The following is a 10,830-nucleotide window of genomic DNA, read 5'->3' as shown; positions in this document are numbered from 1 at the left end:
AAGTGGAGCTTAGTCCACGAGCAGGTCAGCCACGATCATATTGAATGGCAGAGCAGGCTCGACCGGCCAAATGGCCTACTCCTGCTCCTTTTGCTTTTGTTGTGGGGAACTGTGCTGCCATTCCTCCTGTGTTGTTGGGTCAAACGCTGGAACTTTCTAATGGCACTGTGGGTGTCCCTAGGGACTACAGTTTCAAGAAGGAAGCTCACCACCACCATCTTGAGAGGCAATTAGAGAAGAAGGTGGCTCATCACCCACTTCCTGGTCAGTAGTTGGGGGAATAATGACCACATCTTGTGAAAGGATTTTTTAAAAAAAATCAGTATCATGTCAAATAAATCTGTCATTATAAATGGAGAATTGAACGCACAATTTTGTAAAGTTATATTTTGTGTGGGGGTGGGAGTGCAGGGCTGAATACTTCTGGATGCCCCTATTGCACACACTCCCAGTGACAGACTTTCAGAAGCTTATGTGTAAAACTTCCCTCAGTCACATGTGCTTTGTGCGAGTTGGGGCCCGGCTAGAAACGTGCTCCGAGGTACGTGGGAGGGAGTTCGGCGTCTCAAAGAGCAGTGCTCAGAATATACGGGGAAAATCCTGGTTTCCATATCCCGGCTTCCCAGTCCCCGCTTTAAGTTCCCCCCTCCCTGCGAGTCTCAGGAACTCCAGTAAAAAGAGAGAGAGAGAGAGAGAGGGAGGGAGGGAGGCTGCGCCTGGGTCCTGCTCCCTTGTGCAGACTGCTCTAGACAGGGAAAGACAGAAATCAGAACAGAAACGACCCTCCGGGAGTCCTCGCAACTGTCCCACCGCTTCTTTAACCTGCATCTCCGGAGACCCTCTGTCATTTACGTGTATCTCTGACTTGGATTACCTGGAGGGAGAATTCCAGACAAGCTAACCCCTCTACATCTCCTCCAGAAAGCACAATTTGGAGTTAAAACTGTGAGATAAACGGTTTGCAGCAATTTCTGATCCTCCAATGGGAAACAGATTCACGCATGGCAGCTCAAGAAATGTAATCGCAGAGAACTATGAAGTTTTGGATATGGGGATATCAGGTAAGCGGTTTGGAGTGGTGTTCCCTGGAGAGTTAGTCTTTATTAAACTCACTCACTCACTCACACATACACAGCCCCATTCACTCTCAATCATTTACAGCCACACACTCAATCTCTTTCACCCACTCTTACTCACACATGCAAACACACTCACCTAGTCAGTCTCACACACACACTCCTCTTACCTACAGTTATTGTAGTGCTGTCAAACTGTGTTTTCAACTGTTGAAGGTATGGCCAATTACCTCTGCCAACTTAATCTTTACAGCTTAATAAAAGCCGATAAAGTGAGACTGGCCTGTTTGCGGCTTCCAGGCTGTTTTTAAAAAAAGACACTTTTTGGGAAGTTTTTCTATGAGAACCCAGCACTGAGCTTTGGACAGGCGGGCTGAGTCCAGATCTGCCAAGTCTTGCTATTGTTGTGACAATAACAATTTATATTTAGATGACCCATTTCATGGGATTAAATGAGTACTGAGTGCCAAAGTGTCGAGGTGCCAAACAGTGGGCGAGAAAAGGAAAGAAAAAGATCATTTTTGGAACTATAAAATCCTGAGGGGAACTTGGCAGGGTGGATGCCAAGATGATATTTTCTCTCCATAGGGGAGTCTAGGGGGCACACCGTTTAAAACTTGGGTGGGTGGAGATAAGTCAAACATTTTTCTTGCAGAGGGTTGTTAATCTTTGAAGCCCTTTGGCTCAGTCACTGGATATGATCAAGACTGAGTTGGATAGATTTTTTTGCCCCACGAGGGAATCGAGGTTTATGGAGGGCAGACAGGAAAGTGGAGTTGAGGCCACGATCAGATCAGTCATAATTGTACTGGATGGTACAAACAGCCTACTCTATCGCCTGCAATAAAAATACAGAGTGCTGCAGAAATTCAGCAGGTCTAGTAGCAACTGCAGGGAGCCAAACAGATTTAACATTTTCAATCCCTTCTTTCAACTCTCATAATCCTAGTTCTTGTGTTCTGATTTATACAAGGCGATCCCAAAGGACATCTCAAGTGTATTTTTGGCAGGGTTGTGAAGACTTCGAAGGCTTTTTAGGGTAGATGGAGCGATATATTTGCTTCTCCTTAGAATAGGTTGCGACTCTGAAACCAGAGGCTATAATAATGAGGAATGCCTCTCCACATCATACGGGATTGATTAGGAGACTCTTTCAGTTTTGCCACCTGCAAAGGAGAGAATTTGAAGGCTTATAAACAACTTGCTTGGTCTCGTTATACTCTCTTGGCCATTGTGTCCTGGAGTGGCACTCGAATCTGCAGAGGGGGAACATGACCAATGACACATCAAATCCTGAGGAAGCATTTTGGGAAAATGATGAATGCGAAGGAGGGTTAGTGCCTGGGGACATCGTTGTGTGGAGAAGCTGAAATTGTTCTTGTCAGAACAGAGAAACGATAGAGTCTTTTAGAGTCATAGAGTCAAAGAGGTGTACAGCACGGAAACAGACCTTCCAGTCCAACTTGTCCATGCCGACCAGATATCCCAACTTAATCTAATCCCATTTGCTAGCACTTGGCCCACATCACGCCAAACCCTTCCTATTCATTTACCCATTCAGATGCCTTTTAAATGTTGCAATTGTACCAGCCTCCACCACTGGCAGCTCATTCCATTCATGCACCACCCTCTGCGTGAAAAAGTTACCCCTTAAGTCTCTTTTATATCTTTCGCCTCTCACCCTAAACCTACACCCTCTAGTACTGGACTCCCCACCCCAGGGAAAAGACTGTCCATTTATCCTCGAGATTTTATAAACCTCTAAGAGGTCACCCTCAGCCTTCGACACTGCAGGGAAAACAGCCCCAGCCTATTCAGCCTCTTCCTATAGCTCAAATCCTCCAACCCTGGCAACATCCTTGTAAGTCTTTTCTGAACCCTTTCAAGTTTCACAACATCTTTCCGATTGGAAGGAGACCAGAATTGCACGCAACATTCCAAAAGTGGCCTAACCAATGTCATGTACAGCTGCAACATAACCTGCCAACTGTTATACTCAATGCTCTGACTAATAAAGGAAAGCGTACAAAATGCCTTTTAAAATCATAATGGGTTTTGATTGACTAAATGAGGAGAAATTGTTGCCATTGATGAGAGATTTTCTAACCAGATGGATACAGATTTAAGACAATTGGCAAAAGATCCAGAAGGATCAAAAGGTTTTTTTTTAAATGTAGCAGTTTATTGAGATCTGGAAAGTACTGCTTGAAAGTACAGTGGAAGCAAATTCATAAGGAACTTTCAAAAGGGGATTTGGATAAATACTCATGGAGAGAAAATTCACAGCGTTTTGGTGAAATTGTGAGGAAATTAGGACTGATTAGAGAGCCCTTTTAAAGAGTTGGTACAAACAAGACTGGCCAAACAGCTTCCTGCTGTGCTGTAAAATTCTGTGAAATAGTGAGAGGCAATGGTTCAGGGAGCAAGAGACGGAGGTCAGGGCTAGAAGCTAAGTTACTGGTGGTGGTGTGAAATTGGAGGGGAGATATGTAGCAAGCGAGGTTAACAGAATGGGGACAAAAGGGCTGGAGAATGCAGAAGAACATGTTTTGCTGGGAGATTGAAGGCATTGAGCCCAATACATAGAAGCCAAGAGGTGACAAGGATGAACCTCTATGGGCTTTGATTTGGTCTACCACATTAAGAAGGAGTTTCATTCACTGCAGTGTAAAATGTTTGCTATTTTGTTGCCTGAAAGACTGAATGCAGTTCTACATGTCCAAGTGGATTTTGCAGTCTGTCTCACTCTCTGTATTAGAAAATGTTATTGCGACTTAGCACCCTTGAACAAAGCAGCTCTGTCACCTCTCCACACCATCCCTGAAGCAGCTGACGCTCGCTCTGCGTAAGTACTTCACGAACCCAATTCCTTATTGGAATGTTGAGGGGGCCGAGCTTTGTTTCCTGATGTGGCGACACCTTCTGTTTTATATCACGCTTTCACCAGGCAAAGGGCTCAGGCGCCGCGGAATCTTCCACTAGACATCACTCGGGTAGGATGATCGGCTGCTCGAGCAGGGCAGTTCGAGGTAGGTGAGATTCAGAGCGAAGGCATGGTTGTTATGAAGGCAGAGTGGAAGCTAGGGTGGAGTGAGCAACAAGGATAGCCAAAGGCTGACGGACAAGACTGTGGAGCTAAGAAAGAAAGTCCTGAATTTACATAGTGCTCTTCACAACCTTGGGATATCGCTTTCAGAGCCTTACAGCCAATTGACTACATTTAAAAAATATTGTTGCTTTCATAATGTCAGTGAATTTGTTAACCATCAGATAGTCTGTTTTAGTAATGTCAATTGAGGGATAAATACTGGCCAGGAAACCGGGATCTGCTCGTCTCGTCTCCAAACTGAGATCTCTTGTGGCCACTTGACAGGGTGCATGGGGCCTCGGATGAACGTCTCATCTGAAAGATGGCATGGCAATGCTCTCCCTTGGCACCGCACTGGCAGTGCCAGCTAGGATTTTCTTTGTCCCCCCCGACCCCTCTCACTCAGAGGTGAGAATGCCTCACCCAGCCATGGTTGGGGATTGCGCAGAGTTTGGAGGAACTTGCAAGCCTGGACAAAGACCTGTTGAAGTGGGCTTAGCAAGTTGGATGGAGAGCTTGGTGACAGTGGGGCTAATAAATTTCCACAAGTTCCTGAGCAACCATTCAGGACATCTGCTTTAATGTGGGGTTTAAATGTTTGTAGAATTAGCGGTAGAAAGGAAAGATGTGTAGAGAGTTAGCAGCTGCGTCGGTGCACGAGCAATAGAAATAAGGAATTTGTTTAGGAAGATGGTGGCTCAGTGGTTAGCACTGATGCCTCATAGCACCAGGGACCCAGGTTCAATTCCGGCCTCGGGCAACTGTCTGTATGGAGTTTGCACATTCTCCCCGTGTTTGCATGAGTTCCCTCCGGGTGCTCCAGTTTCCTCCCACAGTCCAAAGATGTGCAAGTTAAGTGAATTGGCCATGCTAAATTGCCCATGGTGTTAGGTGCATTACTCAGAGGAAAATGGATCTGGGTGGGCTACTCTTCCATGTGGACTTGTTGGGCCAAAGGGCCTGTTTCCACACTGTAGGGAAACTAATCTAATCTAAAAACGAACATGAATTTATAATATATCTTCAGGCCATCTCATAAGACTGTCTAGCCAAGGAACTCGTGAACATTTCTTTAAAGCATCACGAGTTTTTTTAGCTGACATGGTAGCCACGTGTGACAAGGATGTTTTCTCCTTTTGGAAGCGACTAGGTAAAGGGGACACAGATTAAAGTAAGAGGTCTTATATTTCACATGGAGATGAGGTGGTATTTTTCTTCTGAAAGGATCGTGAGTCTGTGGAACTCTTCCCCAAGTGTGGGGGAGGCAAAGTCATAGAATATTTCTAAGGCAGAGAAGGTAGATACTTGACTAACAAGGGAGTTGATGGTTATTTGCTGGTGAAATGTGGGGTTGAGATCATAGTCAGATCAGCTATGATCTAATTCAATGATGGTTCAGGCTCAAGGGGCCCAGTGGTTTCTTCTGCTCCTAATTTGTATGTATATAGGAAGCTTCCATGCAAGTAATTGCTTCTACACACGAAAGGTTTAAGAATGAGAGTGCACAGATTTAAAGCATTTGATAAAAGAAGCAAAAGTGATGTGGGGGAAGAAAAGGTTTTCTCACAGGAATGACTGAGGACTGTGTTGCTTGAGACTGTGGTAGAAGTAGATCCAATCACTACTTTCAAGAGCGAATTGGACTATTATCTGAAAAGGAGAATGCACAGGGTTATGAGGAGGTGGGAAAATGTCATTAAATGAACTTGTTTGAAGAGCTGGTACAGACATGATGGGTTGAATGGCTTCTCTGTACTGTAACAATTCTGTATTGCTGTGAAGCTCTGGGCTGGAGTAGTATTTGAACCTGCAGTCACTGGGGAGGTTAACAACTGCTCTCTCTGGTGTGCCTGCTCTTCAATTTCTTTCTCCTGTGCCAGAGCAGACACAGAAGCAAAGAGTTAGCTATCGATCAATTTATAAAACACAACTCGCGCTCTAATGGCTATTGATTCAATGTGTGGAACTAAGATGCTCAGACCAAACACTTCATTTAGCTCATGCCACGAGTCATAGAGATGTACAGCATGGAAACAGACCCTTTGGTCCAACCCGTCCATGCCGACCAGATATCCCAACCCAATCTAGTCCCACCTGCCAACACGAGGGAATGACAGTTGGCTTGAGTTCACTGGAAATCAGCCAAGTTCTCTGCAGTTGCTTGCTGATGAGGGACCCTGATTTGAAAGTGTCTGCGTGTGGACAGGAGATACGGAGGGGATTGGGCTCGGGTGTTATGTCACAACAGTGGATTAACCAGTAACTGCCCATATACAAAGTCCACCAGCTGGCATGAGCAAGTGAGCTTGGCAGACCAGCTAGACCTTATCCTGCTGCCAGCCTCCTTAAGCCCGTCTCATGACTTTAGTCAAATCCTGTTCAACCTTACATTGAGCCAAAGCAATGCTTTTCTCAAGCTGGAAATTGCTGGAGAAACTCAGCAGGTCTGTCAGCATCTGTGGAGAGAGAATAGAGTTAATGTCTTGAGTCCAGTGACCCTTCTTCAGAGATCCTTGAGAAATGTTGTCTTTGTTTCGGATCTTCAACATCCGCAGTTCCTTGTTTTGCTTTTCGAGAGCTGTTGCCATGTCAGAAAAAGTGGCAGCAATCTGTGGACAGTATGTTCCTGTATGCAGCACTGTAATCAAGAGCAGCTTATTTATTACAGAAATGGTAATTAAGGGATGAATATTGATTGGGATGCCAAAAGAAAATCTCCTAGTCTTCTACTGGTTCAAGATGGGATTTTTTAAACATCCTTTTCAGAGACCAGACGGAGCTTCATTTTCATAGAATCCCTATAATGAGGAAACAGGCCATCTGGTCCATCAAATCCACAGTGACCCTCCAAAGAGCAGCATCCCTGTCTAGACCCACCCCATCCCTGCAACCCTGTGTTTCCCACAGCCAATCCATTTAACCTGCACATCTTTGGACTGTGGAAGGAAACTGGAGGACCTGGAGGAAACAGCTGCAAATTCCACACAGACAATAACCCGCGGGTGGAATCAAACCCAGGTCCACTGTCAGGCAGCAGTGCTAACCACCGAGCACTGAGCTTAAAGTTACTTCCAAAATACTGCACTTCTAACAGCCCAGCACTCCCTCAGTAGTGCTACTAGAGGCAGGGCCTGGGACACTGCGGTACATCGAGGCAAATAACTCGATCCTGGAGCACTAGGGGGTACGCTGTTCTAGCTGTGTGGGGTCCTGGGCAAAGAGTGGCACGCGATTTCTTTCCTTGCCCCTGACAGGGAGTGTCAGCCTCAATGCAAAAGTATGGAGTGAAATTTGAAACTGGAATCTCTGGGTCCAGAAGGAATGGTTACAATGAAGCTAGGACTGAGCGGCAATTAGATTGGAAACTCCAGATAATTTGCATTCTTCCTGTATAACCTTGAAGGACCTGAAGGCTGAAGTTTCAGATCTCCTCGTTGTACCTTCAATTGAAATCTTTCAATTCTTTTGTGCAATTTGGTCATCACTGGCTAGGTCAATATTTATTGTCCATCCCCAGTTGCCCCTATGGCAGCCAGTTCTGAGGTGCCTTTGAAATACTGCTGTTCATCTGGTATAGATAACCCACAGTGCTGTTAGAAATTTTGACCCAATGACAGCAAAGAAATAGTGTAGTATTTCCAAATCCAGGTGGTGTGTGGCATGGACGGGAGCTTTCAGATGGTGGTGTCCTCATGTGTCTGCTGCCCTTGTTCTTAGAGATTAGATTAGATTCCCTACAGTGTGGAAACAGGCCCTTCGGCCCAACCAGTCCACACTGACCCTCTGAAGAGTAACCCACCCAGACCTATTTCTTTCTGACTAATGCACCTCGCACTATGGGAAATTTACCATGGCCAACTCACCTGACCTGCACATCTTTGTGACTGTGGGAGAAAACTGGAGCACCCGGAAGAAACCCATGCAGACACGGGTAGAAAGGGGAAACTCCACACAGACAGTAGCCCAAAGCTAGAATCGAACCTGGGACCCTGGTGCTGTGAGGCAGCAATGCTAACCACTGAGCCACTGTACCACCCATTTAATGGCTTAACAGTCCCCTTTCTGCACTATATTTTATGGTGGTTAACTCAGTTGGCTGGTTGGCTGGTTTGAGACGCATAGTGGCCAACAGCCTGTGTTCAATTCCTGTACTGGCTAAAGTGACGATGAGGATCTCGACTTCTCGGCCTCATCCCTGATCAGAGGTGTGGTGACCCTCAGGTTACATTCATCATCAGTCAGCTCTCTCTCCACCGACAGAGCACCTTATGGTCCTGAGGATCTATACTGACTTTACCTTCTAGGTTGCAGAAGGTGCAGTTTGGGGAGACACTGTCAAAGAAGTTTGGTGAGTTGCTGCAGTGAACCTTGTTGATGGTATACACTGCTGCAGATGTGCATTGGTGGGGTTGGAAGTGATTGTTGAAGATGGTGGATATGGGACCAGTCAAGAGTCCTGGATGGCGTCAAACCTCTTGAGTATTGTTGGAGCTACATCCAAGTTAAAGAAGGAGGTTTGAGGATAGCCAGCTAGGGTCTTAAAGGCAAGAGAAAAGAGGTGAATTAAGAAAGATTTTGGTTAGAATTCCAGAGCTCAGGGTATAGGTTATTGTAGACCTAGTCATCAATTGGGGCCACTGCTAAGTCCGTCTACAGCTCGACGTGAGGAGATGCAGAGAGTAGACACATAGGCTAACTCTTTTACTGAATTCACCCTCCTTCCGCGTTTTGCTAATAATTCAGTCAACAAAGGTTTGGAATCACAAGCGAGAGCTTTTGCCAACACTTTGATCCTGTGTCCTGCTGCAATGCTAGTTTTCCTGTTTTCCAAAGTCACTGAGGTGAATAGCGCAGCCGCATCCAAGTGGAAGCGAGCTATACTTCAGGAGAAAAGAATTAGAGGATTTCTACTTTTGTACTTTTTCATAGAAATGTGCGCAATATTCACAGTTCTGGCCAAAAATCAGAAGCACCAACACTGCAATTCCCTCAAAGCTATTGCTTCCCAAAACCATTTTAAAGTCAGCAAAGCCCACCCAGCAATCATCCTCTTATGTAAAATATAGAAATTACCTTGTGTTTGAAGTAGCAGTTACAAGAGAGAAAAGATAGGTGCTTCGAAGCCAAGAAAATGTATTGTGATGATGTCATTAAATGTAAGAGCAGAAATGGCTGAGGTATGGATATCAATACAATCTTGGCAAAGGTTTCAAAAGCATAGTCTGACCAAGACATCCTGGATACAATATTAGCCCTGCCTGCCCAATGAGAATGGTGTCATCACGCATTAAAATAACACCACACAGGTTTCTTCGTCACTGACTGAATTTCTGCATTTTCTACAGTTTCAAGGCTCCTAAGTTACAGATGGGCAGAGGGTCTAGTTAGCTGGATCAAAATGTAATTTGAAAATTGTCAACTGGAGGTGTACCTAGGCGACTTGGATGTGGAGTTTGACCTGCTCAACTTTTTTCTGTTCATCGAGTTTAGTCTGTCTTCTATGGCTGGATCTGCAGATGTAGCTATTGTCACTTCCTCCACCCCTTACCTTGCCACTTCCCAAACCTTTTCACACAGCGTGCCATCAAAATGGAATTCTTGGTCCTTGACTGATCCAGCTAAGGCCATGAGTTAATTCAATCCACCGGACTGACTGAATGAAAGAGACAACAGAGGAAGAAATGAATCCATGTGGGTAGCTTCTCATGAAAGGGTTACTAGGTAACGAGAGATGAAATACAGTGTGTCATGAGATGCTGAGGGACTATGGAAAACTGAGAGTTAGGCAACATTTGCAAGGTCACTGTGAACCTAACACAGTAGAGAAAGCTGGCAAATGACCATAAAGAGATGTGCTTCAGATTCTCATCCTTTTTATAGAGGACTGCGTGGTGTGCAATTATAGACAGAATCTTTTACTCCTGTTAGGGAGTTTATCTTATGAGTAAAAGTTGGACATATTGGGCTGGTATTCACTGGAATTGACAAGAATGAGAGGTGATCTCATTGAGACGTAGAAGATCCTGAGGGGACTTAATTGGCTTCTGGGACATAGCGTCATAGGGATGTACAGCATGGAAACAAACCCTTTTGTCCAACTCGTCCATGCTGATTAGATATCCCAACCCAATCTAGTCCCACCTGCCAATGCGCAGCCCATATCCCTCTAACCCCTTCCTATTCATATACCCATCCAGATGCCTTTTAAATGTTGCAATTGTACCAGCCTCCACCACTTCCTCTGGCAGCCCATTCCACACGCACACCACCCTCTGCATGAAAAAGTTGCCCCTTAGGTCTCTTTTATATCTTTCCACTCTCACCCTAAATCTCTGCCCTCTAGTTCCCGACTCCCCCACCCCAGGGAAAAGACTTTGTCTATTTACCCTATTCATGCCCCTCATGATTTTGTAAACCTCTATAAGGTCACCCCTCAGCCTCCAATGCTTCAGGGAAAACAGCCCCAGCCTGTTCAGCTTCTCCCTATAGCTCAAATCTTCCAACCGTGGCAACATCCTTGTAAATCATTTTTGAACCTTTTCAAGTTTCATAACATCCTTCTGATAGGAAGGAGACCAGAACTGCACGCAGTATTCCAACAGTGGCCTAATCAATGTCCTATACAGCTGCAACATGACCTCCCAATCCTGTACTCAGTACTCTGAC

General features: G+C 45.3%; 1 protein-coding gene across 3 annotated transcripts in view; it reads left to right on the top strand.

The window, feature by feature from the left end:
- Nucleotides 1–572: 572 nt before the first annotated feature.
- The window catches only part of epoa (erythropoietin a), a 63,910-nt gene continuing 53,652 nt past the window's right edge, over nt 573–10,830 (top strand). For 2 of the 3 annotated variants that reach the window (XM_072591402.1, XM_072591399.1), the window contains exon 1: nt 573–1,061. In XM_072591402.1, coding sequence (XP_072447503.1) covers nt 983–1,061 — 79 coding nt within the window. In that variant the 5' untranslated portion in view covers nt 573–982. Of the gene's footprint in view, nt 1,062–4,048; nt 4,106–10,830 lie in introns of those variants that run through there. The other variant, XM_072591400.1, reaches the window with a different exon arrangement.

The sequence above is a fragment of the Chiloscyllium punctatum genome, chromosome 21, assembly GCF_047496795.1.
Source record: "Chiloscyllium punctatum isolate Juve2018m chromosome 21, sChiPun1.3, whole genome shotgun sequence".
Lineage (NCBI taxonomy): Eukaryota > Metazoa > Chordata > Chondrichthyes > Orectolobiformes > Hemiscylliidae > Chiloscyllium > Chiloscyllium punctatum.
Note: the sequence above shows the minus strand (reverse complement) of the source record. Positions and strands in the feature narration are given on the sequence as shown.